Source organism: Chiloscyllium plagiosum, unplaced genomic scaffold (assembly GCF_037043375.1).
Source record: "Chiloscyllium plagiosum isolate Xiang-an unplaced genomic scaffold, Cpla_swu_hap1 HiC_scaffold_12, whole genome shotgun sequence".
NCBI lineage: Eukaryota > Metazoa > Chordata > Chondrichthyes > Orectolobiformes > Hemiscylliidae > Chiloscyllium > Chiloscyllium plagiosum.
In genome coordinates this window covers 56,220,129-56,238,693 of record NW_028270150.1, presented here as the reverse complement: position 1 = coordinate 56,238,693, position 18,565 = coordinate 56,220,129, and the positions used below count along the sequence as shown (strand labels likewise).

Genomic DNA, 18,565 nt, shown 5'->3' with positions numbered 1-18,565 from the left:
CTGTCACACAGACCTACAAAGGAATTTGTTAGCTTTGAATTTGCACTTCAAAACTTAAAAACAAAATGCATACATCTGGTTTTAACATATATTTTGTTTAAATATTAAATGCAGTCACAAGTTTTAAAAAACTGCTTTATTGTTATTGCTGTGGGATTACACTATTTCACAATCTAAGCAAATGGAACTTTGGAATGTGATTCCTAAATTTTCTTTTAATCCTGTAAGTGCATGATTTATGAGTTGCTGCAATATAGTAGATTACCTATGTTGGCAGATGATGATTCTTCATCGATTTGAGCATCATTGACTGGTTTTGAGGCAATGAAGTTTTCTTCAGCAACTTTCATTCCAGGAATTATCTGACCACTAATGGGCAGAGAAGAATTAAGGAGACCAGCTCCAATTGGAGGTAGTGTGTGTACCAACTGGCCAAACTTATCTGGAGACAATTCCTGAAAACAAACTTTTATATATTAAATCTTATATATCTTCACCAAAATCAGGAATTAAAAAGTGGTGGTGTTCTTCCCACCCAATCAACAATTAATTACCAGGTAATTCCCTTTATTTCACTTAATAATAAAGCATAGAACTACTATTATCAAATTTAACTTTCTATCTTAACATTAAAACAACACTCAATGGGTTAAGTTTCATGAATTCAAGCTATTAGCTGAGACACCTCATAATCATAGAAGACACAGAAGGCAATATAAGACAAGGTTCAACAGGCAATGTTCTCTACCATCCTGCACTCCTTTAATGAGAAAGTGAGGTCTGCAGATGCTGGAGATCAGAGCTGAAAATGTGTTGCTGGAAAAGCGCAGCAGGTCAGGCAGCATCCAGGGAACAGGAGAATCGACGTTTCGGGCATAAGCCTTTCCTGAAGAAGGGCTTATGCCCGAAACGTCGATTCTCCTGTTCCCTGGATGCTGCCTGACCTGCTGCGCTTTTCCAGCAACACATTTTCAGCTCTGCACTCCTTTAATGGCCAAACAATTTTAAAAGAACTACATGAAATCTAGATTCAGATTGTGACCTGACTCAAAAGTATAAATTGATAAGAAACTAAAACAGCCAAATCAAAAGCAAGGACGTAGAAATATTAACATCTGAACAAGCAATTCACTCTAACCAACAGTGTTCACCATTTAATTTCTGAGAGTCCTAAACACACTTAGCCATTATTCCATATTCCATCATCCTCTTCTCCCTCATTCACCTATCTAGCACAATCATGAATGTGAACACAGAAGCTGCCTTAAACTCTAATCCTGAAACATTACAACTCTGAATAGAAAAAGATTCCATTGATCTCTATTCCAAATATTTTGTTCACAAGCTTGTATTGACAGCACCTTCTTCTAGAATTCTTAATTAACAGAAATAAACTGGAGATTATATATTATAGGACAATGCATGCACATACCCGCTCTCGACGTCTAACACGTGCTGATAATGATCGATGTAATGTACTTGGCACACTCGAATTGCCCAGTGTCATAGAATAAAAATCAGTTAAGTAATTGTCATTTATGTCATCATCTTGAATCATAACATTTTCTGAACCTTTTGGCCTGGGTGTAGCAAGCACAAGCATGTGACATCCTCCACACGCAACCTACAAAAGATATCAAGGAAAACAGTGCCAGTACTTAAATCAGTGACTATAAAGGAAACAATTCTATCAAAGTTGAGAGCAACAATGGCATTTATATTGATAGGCAATTTTCCCCTGGAAATCAAGCTGCAGCAATAAAAATAATATTTTTCCCTGACTTCCTGAAAAGTCATATCTTCTCCTGCACTGGTCTCACCTGACAATTCCAGGGAAGTGTGCCTTGGTCTAAGCACTGATTGGAAAGGAATAAATGGGTACGAAGTATATTTCCTACCATTTGTTGTTACTTTATGAGAATCCATTGATTCTTCTTTTAAATGAGTTAATAAAGGTGGTGCCCAGGGTCCAAAAAAAGCTTCCATAAAATCTTGGAAGAACTTTTCAAACACAAGGAAAGCAAAATTCAAAACACTCTGTTGATAGAAGCAGGACCCTTTAAATAGCTCTACACTGATCAGACTTAACCATGGCCAAATTTCGAAGTCAACAGTGAAATAATCAGCATTGCTGCTGATCCCAAAGGAAGGTGCCCACAAACGTATGGCAGCCTCTGTAGTAGGATTTTTACATTTTGTTAACATTCATTTCATTCTTGTGCTAGCTATAGGGGATATTTGCCATGCAGCAAGTGATGGAATTGAGCAGCTAAGCAGCCAAACACCTGGAATTCTCAGATTACAAACCAGGAAGCAAAATGTGCCCATTATAATTTACTTTTTAATCATTTTACAGACAGCAAAATAAAGATTGAATGTATAGATGGGATGAAGGTAAAAGATAAAATAGTAAATTGAAAAAAATAAATGTTAGTTTATGGACATTTTTAATCATTATGCTCCCTGTATTCCTGATGAAGGGCAGTCGACTTTACTGCTCCTCAGATGCTGCCTGAACTGCTGTGCTTTTCCAGCACCACTAATCCAGAATCTGGGGATAGGAGTTCAACTTCCACCTTGGCAGCTGAGGGAATTTAAATTAAATTACTAAATATGGAAGTCAGTCTCTGGAATAAAGTGAAACTTTTGCCACTTGTCAGTGATAATGATCCATGCACTGTTTATTTCAAGGAAGGAAATCTGTCTTCCTTACCCAGTCTGGCCTAAATATGACTCAAGTAAACAGCAATGTGGTTTACTCTGAATTGGTCTAGCAAGCCCTTCAGTTCAAGGGGTGAGCAACAAATGTTGGCCTTGTCAATGATAAACAAAAATAAAGGAAAATAAGGCTTTTATAATGAAACTAAATACAAAAACAGTCAATTCAAGTTAATTTCTGAATCTTCTCCCACCAGATTCTTCCGTTCACTCCCACTTACTCTCGTATGTTATGAACATCAGCAACATTAACAAATTTGTCAAAAAATTATTATTCCATATCTAATATATCTCACTTTTATTCAGATATAAGGCACAATTAAAATGGCTAACTTTTTAACAATATTAACTTCTGGATAAATGGGGAACAAAGTGCGATAAGTACTGGTAGACTTAGTACTGGTCTGAATGAATGAATCAAAACGTGCCGCAGTAAACCAAGTGCAATAAGTAGAGTTATGAATGAATGAATGGATGGAGACATGATATAGTAAACAAAGAGTGATGAGTAGAGTTAACCCGGTATGAATGAATGAATACGATTCGTTTAAGTGGCTTAATGGAAACATGTGGCTAGCGGAGTGTTCCAAACAAGGTAACAATATAACATTTGGTTAAAAACTAGCTAAGAGCTGTGTTGCCTGGATACAAAAACAAATTCAAATTCGGCCAATCAGTTTAAATTATATCCCAAGATAACAAATTCCAATCAAGTTGAATTTAGTATTTTGACAACATTAAGACCAATGAAACAATCCAATGTTTGGGGTATAAATATTAGACATTTTGAACAGTTTCCCAGAGAGGCAAAGAGCACCAACAAAAACAGAACAATACAGACTGCCCACAGAACTGCTCTCTTAAAAGGTACCTTTATCTATCAAAGACCCGTGAAGCAGAATCCCTAAGAAGAAGAAAAGAAGACAGATGAAAATCTACAGAGGACACTTGGCTAAGTTGCCTGGTTTTGAAACATGAATATGTTTTTGCAAATCTTAATCGGGATTTTTATCGGACCAGTATTATAGACAGAAAGGTAAAAGATAGGTTTAGAGAAAGGAGTATAAATAGTTGTAAGTTAATTATTCTCTGTTAAACGTAAAAAAATTAAAGTTGTTAATTTTTACTTTATGTAGTGACTTTTGGATGGTTCTTTGCCTCTCAAATTTTAACAGATTACAGCACGAGGCGAATCTTTTCTATGTTGCTGGTTTAAATTCTCAGAGTGGTTTACTCGGTGTCGTAGCAGCAGGAAAATCAAAAACCCATATTTCAATCAATATATAGTTGTCCAATATAATTATGTGATCAGGTCAAATTGATCACACCATTAATGACAGTCCTGTAGTCAAACTTTACCTCACTTTTGCAGAGGGAAAATTGCTCTCCCCATAATCAGTTAAAGTTTGAAAGTTCAAAACTCTCCTAATTCATATCGACAGGATTTGGCATTTTGCACAATTAAGTTAACATTTAATAGAATCCTTGTGAGGATATAGGATATTGCGTTAAATACTTACTGATTGGACCATGAACTTCAAAAATCTAGAGCAAAGTGTAGGTTTAAATTGATTAGTAAAATTCTCTTCTCCAAGTCCCAGCTTGCCATGCCGTCCATCTCCAAAGGTATACAAAAGGCCATTGCCTATCAGTAAGATATAAGTAATGATAAAATTACATTTGAAACATATCTTCGTACAATGTCTGGACTGACTGTTCTATTTGGTTTTCAAGGTACCTCAGAAATTTCAGCTGTGCTCAGCGCTGATATCAACTCCAATTCTGTCCTTCTACATACAAATCTTAATTATGCAATACAGACCAGGATTAAACGCAACTCCTTTGCTATCACTGTGCTAGTTAACTGTGCACAGAATGAAATATAATCTTCTCACCTTCTCCCAGACTTTGGACAATTAAACAACAACCATCACAACATGCAGATTGATAAATCCAGTTTGTAAACATAACAAAGTAAAGCCTAAGTTGTTAGCAGATCAACACAGCAGATATGAATACGCAACATGTAATTTATAACTTCTTGACTCTCAACTGCATGATTCTTTACCACACCTCCTAATAATACTAAAACTGGATTACAATCCAGAATACAGACCTTTCTTGCAAAGTTACACAGATTTGGAGCCCTCAAGTTTTGAAGTCTATTAAATAAACAGGACACATTTAAGAAACACCACAAATTGCAATTATATTTGGTGATAAGGTAAAAGGATCTCATTCAATTCCGTTTACTCAGCTCCATAGGAGGGCATGCCTGCTATAGGAGAAAGTGAGGACTGCAGATGCTGGAGATCAGAGCTGAAAATGTGTTGCTGGAAAAGCGCAGCAGGTCAGGCAGCATCCAAGGAACAGGAGAATCGACGTTTCGGGCATAAGCCCTTCTTCAGGAATGAGGCTAATTTTAAGCCTCATTCCTGAAGAAGGGCTTATGCCCGAAACGTTGATTCTCCTGTTCCTTGGATGCTGCCTGACCTGCTGCGCTTTTCCAGCAACACATTTTCAGCTCATGCCTGCTATAGCAAACATAACTTCAGGTTTTGTAGATTTGTCATTCATCAGTCAAAACAGGCAATGCTACCTAGTTGGTTTTGGCTTGACAGACTTAAAAGACACAAATGAATTAAGTCCTGATTTCAAGAATCTTTTCTGGCTAAATGCAGTGTTGAGAGTTAGGAGCTGGAAAAGCAACAGCAGATCAAGCAGCAGCTGAAGAGTAGGAGAATCGACATTTCGGGCTTAAACCCTTGATCAGGAATTAGGTTAAACGCAATACAAAACAAGCAGTTAGTCGTCATGAAATTTACAGGCGGGCTCTCCAGTAACAAGTCTCACATCTTGAAAGATTTACTGTGGCTATTTTCCAATTATGGTCAGATGTGGATTTGTTTCACAATAAATTTACCAATGCAGCCTAACCACAGAGTCCTTCCACGTCTCTTCTTTATTAAAAGACCTGTTAAACGTTTGGCAAATAGACTATTGCTGCTGGACTTTCAGAAAGCCTTTGATAAGGTCCCACATAGGAGATTAGTGAGCAAAATTAGGGCACATGGTATTGGGGGCAAGACACTGGCTTGGATTGAAAAGTGGCTGACTGCCAGGAAGCAAAGAGCAGTGATAAATGGGTCCCTTTCGGAATGGCAGGCGGTGACCAGTAGGGGACCACAAGGTTCGGTGCTGGGACCGCAGCTGTTTACAATATACATCAATGATATAGATGAAGGCATCAAAAGTAATATTAGTAAATTTGCTGATGACACAAAGCTGGGTGGCAGGGTGAAATGTGAGGAGGATGTTATGAGAATACAGGTTGACTTGGACAGGCTAGGTGAGTGGACAGATGCATGGCAAATGCAGTTTCATGTGGATAAATGTGTGGTTATCTACTTTGGTGGCAAGAACAGGAAGGCAGATTACTATCTAAATGGAGTCAAGTTAGGTAAAGGGGAAGTAGGCAGTGAAAAAAGCTATTAGCATGCTGTTTCTATTCAACGGTATATTTCATGTTTGGACCACATCATTTGAAGAATTATGCATCATCAACAAACTATTTTACTAAATGTACTTAAAATGGAAAGCCATCCAACTTTATTTACGGAAGAAAGTAAATGCATTGGAGACAGATCAGAGAAGGTTTACTAGATTAATATTTGGAATGACAAGGTTTACTTAGGAGGAAAGCTTGCATCCACTAGAGTTTTGAAGAATAAGAGCTGACTTAATTATAACATATAAGATTCTGAGAGGACTTGAAGGGTAGAAATGGAGAGGATGCTTCCTCTTCTGGAAAAATCCAGAATTAGGGGTCATGGCTTAAAAATCAGGGGTCACCCATGTTTAACAAGAAATTGGGCTAATTCTTTTTCTCTCAGTGTCATGAGTCTTTGGGATTCGCTTCCTGAAAAGATGTTGAAAGCAGAATCGTTAAGCTAGAGTTGAATAGATTCTCATTGATCAAAGGGAAGAAGAGGTTATCAGGGAAATGTGGATTTGAGGTTACAATCAGATTACAATGCTAAATCAAGCTTCAAGGGTTGAATGGACTACCCCTGCTTCTAATACGTATGTTCGAGTGTACAATCATATATAATGTGTCACGTAGAATAGTGAACAACATCAGAAAGCAGCAACCGTAAAGCACAACTGTGCACATTTGGCTAGAAAGTTGACAATGAAAAGGAGCAATTATTTGTCAGACATACACAACAGCAAACAGAATCAGGAGGAAAGAGTGAATAGTGGTCAGGATAAGGAAAGGAGATGCAAGCTGCATCTCAAACTGATTCCCAGATGGAACAATCAATGATGAGAGACAGCAAGGCAGAATTTATTACTTAAATTGATCATTTGAAATGTATGTTTTTTTCTGTTTACATGTTAACACTGAGGAATGCTTTAGGCATTGAACAGAAAGTTAAGATGGAGGCAACATTAAAAGTTGGCCCCACTTGGTGTCTGGCACACATTTCTCTCCCCTTCCCCCACACATTCACTCTTTCACCTTTTCAGAGCTCGAGTGGAATAGAGTAACAGTTGAGTCATAACATTTTTAATGTTGTTAATAAATATATATTTTTATCATGTGTTTGGGTATAATATTAATACATTATTGAAAGCTTAATTTTCATATGCACAATGTCAGAACGTCAAAATAATGTCAGAAATTAAACAAAATTCTTCATCTAGAGGTTTGCCCCAAAATTTGTTTAACAATAAATGTTGGAACACAAGCAACTAAAATAATTTAACAAAGGAAGACATCTGCAATTTATTAACTCTGTGCACTCAGGTCAAATTTGGAGATGGATGGTGCACCAAAGTTAAGCATTGAAGCTCACAGATGTTTGTCATTTATTTGTTGGACAAGTGTATGCATATGGATTAATTTTAAAACTTTCTCTGGGGAAGATTTGCTCAAAGGAAATGCTGTCAACTTTCATCACAGTTTCCAAAGTCAGTCTGTTCAGGAAGTGCTCCCTCTAGTGTTGTGCTGATAACAACCCATAAAATCTCCTTCAGTATAAACTTTGGCAAAATCTCTATCGCTGAATCAGAAAGTTGTAGTTAATGTCCAGTACATATTTCTATTGTAATAATGAACTATTGCATATATTTTCAGGTCTTTCTGGGAAAACAACAAACCACCATAAAATATAGTTTAATTCAGGTGTACACTTCTGAACGCCAACTCAAAAATTTACATACTTGTCACTGCAGCAGTATGATTCTCTCCACATGAAATAAATCGTACATTTTTCTTCTTCAACTGTTCTACCACTTTTGGCAGTGAGGATTCAAAAATGAATGTGCCATGTCCTAACTGGCCAAACTGACCAAAGCCAAATGCATATACTTCCTCTTCTGTAGAAAGACCACACAGAAGATATGAGCTGAAGCTGATAATGTGTCAAAATTTACCAACAAATATGACAGTTGCAATTCTTAGCTCTTATTACCAATAAAATCTTGTGGTGAAGAATCAATGTGCTCACATATATTAAATACATACAATTTTTTGAAATTTTGCAAATGGAAACGTACATTGGCAGATCTTTCAAAACAGAACTAAGAATTAGCAATCTCATCAGAATGGAATCAGAAACATTTAATCCATAATTAATGAAATAAATATGTTGAATTCCACTTTTTGTTTATAAACTTGAATACCTACATATCATTATAACACAACGCTAAGATTTTTATTTAAAGGGCATTCAGGTAAACCAAAATTGGGATCACTGCAAATAACAAGGTGAAAACAATTATTCATAATGTCAATCTCAAACTAAATATGAATCAATTTTCATCAATTCTAATACTTTAATAGATGCACATAGAATGGAAGATTTGAAAGTTCATCCATATTCCAAAATGTCATATGGCTTCAATGCTTTTTACCTTCACTTGTAATTGCGAGTACAGATATCCCCCACTTTTTGAAAGTTCACTTTATGCCACTTCGCTTTTACGAAAGACCTATATTGGTACCTGTTTTTGCTAACCAAAACAAATCCAAAGAGGATTTTCACTTTTATGAAAAAAAGAGCAGAATTTTTCCCATGTATATTAATGCTTCTTCACTTTACACCTTTTCAGCTTACAAAAGATTTCATAGGAATGCTCCACTTTCGGATAGTGGGGGATACCTTAATGTATTTGGGTCTATTTTAAAGCCAATTATGAGTAACTTGCATATCATATCATCAGTGTGTGATTTTGACACCAATCTTTGAAATCCATTTTGAAGAACTGTAAACACACCTGCAAGAACAATGGTATGATCTCCCCCACAGGAAACTTGGATGATCTTTCCTGAAATACCAGTAACAAGCTGTGGGATTCGGTGATTTATTGGCTGATCAAGTGGTAATCCCAGCTTTCCATTGTCAGATTCTCCAAAGGTGTAGAGTTGTCCATCATCTGTGGGAATCATACATAAATATGTTGTGGTAATTCAGCCACTGATGATTCTGTATGTTAGCATAAGAAACAAAAGAAATAGGAGCAAACATATGCTTCTCAGCCCCTCAAATCTGCCCCACCATTCAATACGATCATGGCTACTCTGCCCAGGCTTCAGCCTCTTTATGTTCCAGCACATCGTAATTCTCCAAAATCTTTCTGTCTCCTCTTTAAATACTTAGTGATCGAGCCTCCTCAACCTTCTGAGGTAGAGAATTCTAGACATTTATTCCGGTAGAAGAAAATCTGTCACACATTAGTTTTAATTGAGGGGAGTCATCTCTCTTGCTATGTTTGAATCAAAGCTATAGTGAAATCAGGAATTGAGTGGGCCTGGTTGAATCCAAACAGAGCATCTAAGCAAGTACTGCTTGATAGTATTGTTAATAATTTCCTGCTGTTGATGGATAGAAGGCCATTAGGGTGGTAATTGGCTGGATTGGATTTATGCTGTTAGTGTTGTAACCAGTCAGCCAGGTTAGAGGCATGGCAAGTTCTGGAGCTCATGTCTTCATTCCGATTTGTTTTAGTTTAGTTTAGAAAGACATCATGCGTCGACGCAGTCTTGGTGTCCTGTACTGTTTTTTGTATTTTTGTATATAAGTATTATGGTTACTAGAATGTTGTCAGATCCAATAGCCTTTGCACTATCAATGCTTTTAGCCACTTCTTGATATTGTGTGGAGTGAATGGTATTGGCAGAATACTGGCATCTGAGATGCAGGGGATTTTCAGACAGGCCAGGATGGATCATCTTCTTGGCAGACTGCCTGAAGATTGTTGCAAATGTTTAGGTCTGTCTTTTAAACTGATGTGCTGGGTTCCCCAATCTTTGAGGATGGGAATACATCTGGAGGGGACTTGTTTAATTGTCCACCATTATTCAACATTATAATAAGTCTGCAGATTTTAGATCTGATCATTTAGTTGGGAAGTCACTTAGACCTGTCCATCAGATTCAGCTTGAATACAAATCTACTTTGGAACATAATGGGCAGAAATAATTTGCAATGAAGTAAGGGATTTGACAAAGAAAAATGGTGAAACAAACAAACAAAGGAATTTTATGCAAGTGCTGCGAATTGTTTTTGACTCTAAATCACAATCACAGAAAATAACTAAAATTGAGCAGATCTATAGAAGAATATAATTACTTGCATCTTAAACTAATTTTAAAAGATGGTACTTAAACTGAGAGGTCTACATCTTTCAACGTTCCTAAGCCAAATGAATATTTTTTACTCCCAATGTGATAGTTTATTTTAATAAATATTTTGTCTTACTGAGATTGGAAAAGTAGTGCTTTTCCAGTAATTTCTTTAGAAGCCATGCATCCTTTATGTAGTGCAACAGAAAGTCTACTGGTATTGAAAAATTGGAAATTGAGACAATAAATCTTATGAAAATTACATTATATTTGCCAACAGTTAAACAGTCTTTCCTTGCCCAATCTGAAGGTCATTTGAAATTAATTTTCCACTCATCTTTAAGAAAGAGAGTTGCCACAGAGTAGGTAATTAATCCTTTCTCAAATCTTTGCTGACACCACTTTGGAGCTAAATGCACCCTTGAATCTCCATGCTTTCATCTGGAGAAGATTATCTCCTCTGTGACTCAGAGATGGTTCAACTGAGATTTTCATATGTTTGTCATTTGACCACCAGCTCATTCCTGACCACCAGACCAGCTAGGATAAAAAAGCTTTTTCAGTTACAGTTCATTCTGCAGTGCTCTAAAATATATCACTGAAACGTTAATAAAATCAAGCCATACTTTGCAACAAACTACAACCAACAGCATACATAAACATGTTTTTCAGATACCTACATCAATGGATACAGCAATAAAATATATAATGTATAAAACATAATAATGACAGTGGTTTAAATCACTGACAACAATAAATGCATTCCATGACATGGGCTTAAAAATTTAAATCATGAAGACATGTTAGATAGATCATGCTCTATCCCTGGATACAAGGGATTAAGAAGTGATTTAATTGAGGTAATTAAGAACATTAAAGGATCTTTTAGAGTAGATAATTTCTGTGAGATAGGCACACAATTTCTCTGGGATGGTCTTGTGATGTAGTGGAACCGTCCCTATCTCTGAGCCAGTAGGCTCATGCATCACCTGCCGTGGAAGTATGCCACAACATATCCAAATAGGCTGATTGCAAATTCACATAGTTCCTCTCGTGAACAATCCTAGAAAAGGGACGGCATGGTGACTCAGTGGTTTGCACTGCTGCTTCACAGCACCAGGGACCCAGGTTCGATTCCAGCCTTGGGCTGTGTGGAATTTGCACATTTTTCCCGTGTCTGCGTGGATTTCCTCCGGGTGCCCCGGTTTCCTCTCACAATCCAAAGAGAGGTAAGGTGAATTAGCCATTCTAAATTGCCCATAGTGCTACGTGCATTAGTCAGAGAGAAATGGGTCTAGGTAGGTTACTCTTCAGTGGATTTGTTGGGCCAAAAGGTCTGTTTCCACACGGTAGGGAATCTTAAAAAAAACAAGGGGATAGTACCTTAAATTAGATCTTCACCATTCAATGGTCATGTTAGAAAGCTGTTATTTATGTAAAGGATTGTGCAAATCTGGAACTCTCTCCCCAGAAAAAATTGAGTCTTATCAATTGCAAATTTCAGTACAGCGTGATACATTTTTCTTATACAAGGCTATTTAAATAGAGTTCAGATGCATTTCAGACATGATTTAACTGAATGGCTTGAGGGATAAGTGGCCGAATCCTTCGCTAGGCTCTTGCACAAGTATGGCTAATAACCAAGAAAATCAGCAGAAAACCCGGAATTTGCATTTTTTTTTAAAAGTACCTGTTACAAAGGCAGAATGGTAATATCCACAGGAAACCCAGCTGATCGGTTTTCCAACATCTACTTGCTGCGGTACACTGGCATTGTTTTTAGTATCAAGACCAATTTGTCCTTCAGAATTGTCACCCCACATAAAGAGTTTCCCATTCTCTAAAAAATATGTTCAATGAAACAAGAAACAAAGAAAAAAGTGAAAGCATTTCCTCAATATTAAATACAATAATAAAAAAAATGCACAATGTTTACACTAGCGCATTCAATACACTTACATGTACTTTATTGAGGAAGTAAAAACAGGAAATAGGGAAATAATTATTGCAGTAAACAGACAATTTTGCAGTGAAAATTAAATTGTTTAGACTGCTTGTACGGAATGAGCTGCCAGAAGAAGTGGTGGAGGCTGGTACAATTGCAACATTTAAGAGGCATTTGGATGGGTATATGAATAGGAAGGGTTTGGAGGGATATGGGCCGGGTGCTGGCAGGCGGGACTAGATTGGGTTGGGATATCTGGTCGGCATGGACGGGTTGGACTGAAGGGTCTGTTTCCGTGCTGTACATCTCTGACTCTATGACTTCTCAGTAACTGGAACATTTTGACCTAAGTTTTAAGCAGTAGACAACAGAAATAGTGTTGACCACCTGTTTGAGCAGCTTTCAGAGAGTCGCAATATTATCAGTAAGCTGCATGGCTGTACATTCCCTAGGAAGTTCCATGCATGTTGATTAGCATACTGACATGTGAACTCTTGCATGAAGACTTCACTGCCACATGTGGACCTCGGAGGCACAGAGTTATAAAGGATTAAGGGAAATGGAGGAGACGAGAGTGTTTTATCTAGATCAGATAAAATGGGAATTTGAGTTCATATGGACGGGTTACAAGGGGTGCATAAGGGCAAAAGCTGACATTGAAGGACATGCTGAGTGAAAGTCATAGAGATGTACAGCATGGAAACATACCCTTCAGTCCAACCCGTCCATGCTGACCAGATATCCAAACCCAATCTAGCCCCACCTGCCAACAGCTGGCCCATATCCCTCCAAACCCTTCCTATTCATATCACCATCCAAATGCCTCTTAAATGTTGCAATTGTACCAGCCTCCACCATTTCCTCTGGCAGCTCATTCCATACACGTACCACCCTCTGCGTGAAAAAGTTGCCCCTTAGGTCTCTATTATATCTTGCCCCTCTCACCCTAAACCTATGCCCTCTAGTTCTGGATTCCCTGACCCTAGAGAAAACACTTTGTCTATTTATCCTATCCACACCCTCATAATTTTGTAAACTTCTATGAGGTCACCCCTCAACCTCCGACTCTCCAGGGAAAACAGCCCCAGCCTCTCCCTGTAGCTCAAATCGTCCAGCCCTGGCAACATCCTTGTAAGTCTTTTCTGAACCCTTCCAAGTTTCACAATATCTTTCCGATAGGAAGGAGACCAGAATTGCACACACTATTCCGACAATGGCCTAACCAATGTCCTATACAGCTGCAACATGACCTCCCAACTCCTGTACTCAATACTCTGACCAATAAAGGAAAGCAGACCAAACGCCTTCTTCACTGTCCTATCTACCTGCGACTCCACTTTCAAGGAGCTATGAACCTGCAATCCAAGGTCTCTTTGTTCAGCAACACTCCCTAGGACCTTACCATTAAGTGCATAAATGCTGCTAATATTTGCTTTCCCAAAATGCAGCACCTCGCAATTATCTGAATTAAACTCCATCTGCCACTTCTCAGCCCATTGGCCCATCTGGTCAAGATCCTGTTGTAATCGGAGGTAACCCTCTTCGCTGTCCACTACACCTCCAATTTTGGTATCTGCAAATTTACTAACTGTACTTCTTATGCTCACATCCAAATCATTTATGTAAATGACAAAAAGGAGAGGACCCAGCACCGATCCTCGTGGCACTCCACTGGTCACAGGCCTCCAGTCTGAAAAACAACCCTCCACCACCACCCTCTGTCTTCTACCTTTGAGCCAATTCTGTATCCAAATGGCTAGTTCTCCCTGTATTCCATGAGATCTAACCTTGCTAATCAGTCTCCCACGGGGAACCTTGTCAAACACCTTACTGAAGTCTATATAGATCACATCTACCGCTCTGCCCTCATCAATCCTCTTTGTGAGACATGATTTCCCACGCACAGAGCCATGTTGACTATCCCTAATCAGTCCTTACCTTTCCAAATACATGTACATCCTGTCCCTCAGAATTCCCTCCAATAACTTGCCCACCCCCCACCAACGTCAGGCTCACTGGTCTGCAGTTCCCTGGCTAGTCCTTACCACCCTTCTTAAACAGTGGCACCACTTTGCCAACCTCCAGTCTTCCAGCACCTCACCTGTGACTATCGATGATAAAAATATCTCAGCAAGAGGCCCAGCAATCACTTCTCTAGCTTCCCACAGAGTTCTCGGGTACACCAGATCAAGTTTCAGCACTTCCTCCTCTGTAATCTGGATATTTTGCAAGGTGTCACCACCAAATATTGAGGTATTTTGAGGTATTTTAGGAGAATGATGAGCACTGGATGGCCTAATAGCTCTTAAAACAACTTTGCTTTACAACACCTTGTACTAAGTCTCAAGGAACGGAGTTGGACCTTCTCAGAAGCCCAACTCAGTACTTGTAGCTATCTTATGGATATGCTTTTGTTGTCTGCAGGACTAAGTCAATTCCCCTCCTTTTCCACCTAAGAATGAAAATTGCATGCAATGGGGTCTTGTAATTCGGGTGGGTCTCTCTTTATGTAAAATTTCCAAACTCAACCTATCTAGCTCTGCAGAAAAAATCTTTTGGAATGTGGGGAAGTATGTCAAAGTTTGGATAATGATTCTTCGTCTGGAGGTAGAAAAAATAGTTAAGAAGTAAGAGCATAAAGTTGCAAAAGTTCACAAGTTAAACAAATGAGCAGTATAATGGCAGATGCAGGTTGAATGTAAATAGCAAATAGGGATATACAAGGTATCCTAAATTAGGTTATCGTTGAGTGCACAGAATTGATAAGCAAGGATATTTAAAGATCAAAGTGCTTCTGCCATTAAAAGCAGTGCTCCAGTTGCAAAAAACCAACAAGTAGGTTAAAAAGGATTCATCTCATGATGTATAGATATAAAAATCACAGACCACCTATCAGATTACATGGGGGTAATCTATTCAGTCATGTTAGACATCTCACTTAGGAATGATAGAGTGAACCTTGAACAAAGTCCAGCAATATTTAACCAGGATGGTGTGCGGATGAAGGCAAGTAGCTATAAGACTAGATTAACCCGAGTCATCTCCCCTGGAATTTAGGAGGTTGATCTGGTTTAAACAGTGAAGGAAACTACTTGATAGCAAATCACTGATCAAGCTCGAAAGGGGATCCAGAACAAGGCAATATCTTGAAATTTGAAGAACTAAACTTGTTAAAAACAGATCAAGAAAATATGAAAATGATGACTTAAATGCAAAAATCTATTGAAATGTCTGATAGGACAATAAGTACTTGATCAACCCCAAGAATTGTCTCAGGTGTGAAGGAAAGTCATTAAGTTGCCTAATGCCAGGATCAGATAGTTTGATAAATACATTCTCTGGTCTCATTCTTATGGCACAGATCAAAATATTCTTTCATGGGATGCATAGTATTAACCTAAACTATATAATTTCAGGAGTTTATTTCTAAAGATGAAATCCACACTGTTTTATTTCTTCACAACTTCCTCGGACCCGTTTCTTTAGTATTTAATAAAAGGGCCATTGGAATGAAAGCAACCTATACTTAGAAAAGTATTATCAGTTTAAATACACATTATAAATAATCATTTTCAAAATAGCAATTTAAATCTTCTGAAGCAACATACCAAAAATCTGTCATTACGAACCAGTTGTGGGTCTGACATCGTGTAGTTTCAATCACCATTATTTGTAATGTCAAAATCCTTCAGTTCAGTTGTAATGAACATTTGGTAGTTTCAAAAGACGGAAGGTCTCTTTCCACAGATTGTTTAACACTACATTTACACCCAAAAAGTTTAACACGGTGTGATGTCAAAGACACTTTATATTGACAATAAATAAGACTTGTAAAACAAACATCAAGGTCCAAGCTAATTTTTATGGGAAGCAGAATGGGACACTGCCTTTGCAAAGTCTCACTCAATTCTGTTTTGATACCACAACCCATCAGCATATCAGTGCTATAACTGAACTGTGAATGCACTCTTTAACACGCATTACCGTGACCTATCGGAATGAAAATAGCAAATTATGTTAGTGAATTTCATAAGGAGCTGGTTTAAGACTGCCAAATTTACATCAATAAAGATTTTTCAGCCAGGACTGAGAGAGGAGCCAGATGTTTCATTAGTCCAAGATGGATTCAAACTCAGGTTTCCAAGATGAAATGATCACAGCGAATCATTCTGCCAAACATCCACTTCAGAGGGTTTAATAATTAAATGAATGAGCCATCAGTATGCAAGTAGTAAGAACTATTTCAAAATTCATCAAATCACTATTGAAACTGGAAATGTATTACTTCTTTAAAATGCCAATAACTAAATAAGAGAAATGTAACAATATGAACATTAAGTAGATTAACGAGTCAGTGAATAAATAGTTATACTTAATTGTTTTTTACTAGAATTGGAGAAAAGTTTATAAGCAGTGTAAAAGCAAAATGCTGAGAGCGCTTAAAATCTGAAACAAACAGAGAACATTGGAGAAACATAACAGGTTTAACAGCATTTGTAGAGACAGAAACAGAGTTAATATTTAGAGTTTCATGCAAATCTTCAAAATGCTGTTTTTGCAAATGATATACCTTGGGGCTCAGTTAAATGTATCAAGCACAATCTTGAAATTTGTTGATGACTTCAGAAGTATTAATTGGTGCATTTTGGGAAGAGAAGTGAAGAATGGGATTAAAGACCCTGTCAAAGTGGTTGGTAGAATACAGAGATTTATTGATGCAAAACTACTTCTTAAAAACAGGCTTAACTTCAATTTTTAAAAATAAAGTCAAAGCATAGAGAGCAAAGAGATTGTACTGAAGTTCTACTGTACATTTTACTCCTTATAAAAAGAGAATTAAAACGTTTCATCCCCTGGCTAGGCGACATCATCAGTGCTTGGGAGCCTCCTGCGAAGCGCTTCTTTGATGTTTCCTCCGGTGTTTATAGTGGTCTGTCCCTGCCGCTTTCGGTTGTCAGTTTCAGCTATCCGCTGTAGTGGTTGGTATATTGGGTCCAGGTCGATGTGTTTGTTGATGGAGTTTGTGGATGAATGCCATGCCTCTAGGAATTCCCTGGCTGTTCTCTGTCTGGCTTGCCCTATGATAGTAGTGTTCGCACAAACTTTGAATTAAAACCATAAATCTCATGTTACAAAGTCACCTGGATGATGCGAGGGATGAGGAATTGCAGTTAATATAGCAGAGACATGTAATAATGAGACTAGCATACAAGCTGAGAAATTTAATAAATGCTTTTTGTTTTAGCTATGTAGGTTTTCCATGAAGTGAATAAATAAATAGTTCTTGCTTAGTTCAAGAGCTAACAACAAGTTACGACTAATTTAAAATTGTCAGAAGAGGATTGAGAAATTTGACATATATTAAGTGCACATTAATTGCTTTGCCCAAAGAAGTGGTAAAAGCAGTGAATCACACCTGTTAATGGAAGGGGAAACAAGTATTTTAAGGAAAAACACAGGGCTCCAGGTCAAAGCAAAAAATTGGCAGCAAGTTTTGAATTCAAACCAAAATACTGGAAAGCATTTAAACTATGTCTGGCAGCAAATGCAAGAAGAGAAACAGTTGTCGATTTCATCAGAACTTGAAGTAGTTTCACATTGCTTTAGTAAAGTCACAGCTCAGCCACCACAGGTCAAACAGCATACTTGTGTTCTGCAAAGTACATTGTTCCATGGATTGTCTTGCAACAGCAAGAGGACATTGAAAAACATGCAGTTGATCTTGAGATAAAAACAAAATACTCTGAATGCTGCAAATTTGAAATAGAAACAGAGGAACTCAGCAGGTCTGAGAGCATCTATGAACAAAGTCAGAAGTCACACGACACCAGGTTATAGTTCGACAGGTTTATTTGAAGTCACAAGCTTTCTTCTCATGTTGACGAAGCAATGCTCCGAAAGCTTGTGATTTCAAATAAACCTGTTGGACTACAACCTGCTGTCGTGTGACTTCTGACTTTGTCCAACACTGGCGCCTCCACATCATTGCATCTGTGGAGAAAGAAACAATGGTTTGAGTCCAGTATGACTTTACTTCAGATCCAATGTGTTCTGAAGCTGAGATTAACTCTGTTTCTCTCTCCACAGATGCTGCCAAATCTGCGCTGTTTCTCCAGAACTTTCTCTTTTTATTACACTTGATCCTTAGATTCACTTCAGATTTTAAAATTAGAACATGGCATTACTTGCAGCCTGGATACTTTCAGACATAATGGACATACCAAGTATCATAAAGTAAAGGCTGTAATGGAAGAGAATATTTTGAAGAGACA

At 37.8% G+C, this 18,565-nt stretch overlaps 1 protein-coding gene across 3 annotated transcripts in view; it reads right to left on the bottom strand.

Annotated features, from left to right (window-relative positions):
* The window catches only part of LOC122555125 (X-linked retinitis pigmentosa GTPase regulator), a 96,956-nt gene that overhangs the window by 53,928 nt on the left and 24,463 nt on the right, over positions 1-18,565 (bottom strand). For all 3 annotated transcript variants that reach the window (XM_043700829.2, XM_087992847.1, XM_087992846.1), the window contains exons 6-11: positions 12,039-12,188; positions 9,001-9,159; positions 7,945-8,100; positions 4,239-4,363; positions 1,433-1,624; positions 266-455 (exon numbers count right to left, since the gene is read on the bottom strand). In XM_043700829.2, the coding sequence (XP_043556764.2) occupies positions 266-455; positions 1,433-1,624; positions 4,239-4,363; positions 7,945-8,100; positions 9,001-9,159; positions 12,039-12,188 (972 nt within the window). The remainder of the gene's footprint in view (positions 1-265; positions 456-1,432; positions 1,625-4,238; positions 4,364-7,944; positions 8,101-9,000; positions 9,160-12,038; positions 12,189-18,565) is intronic.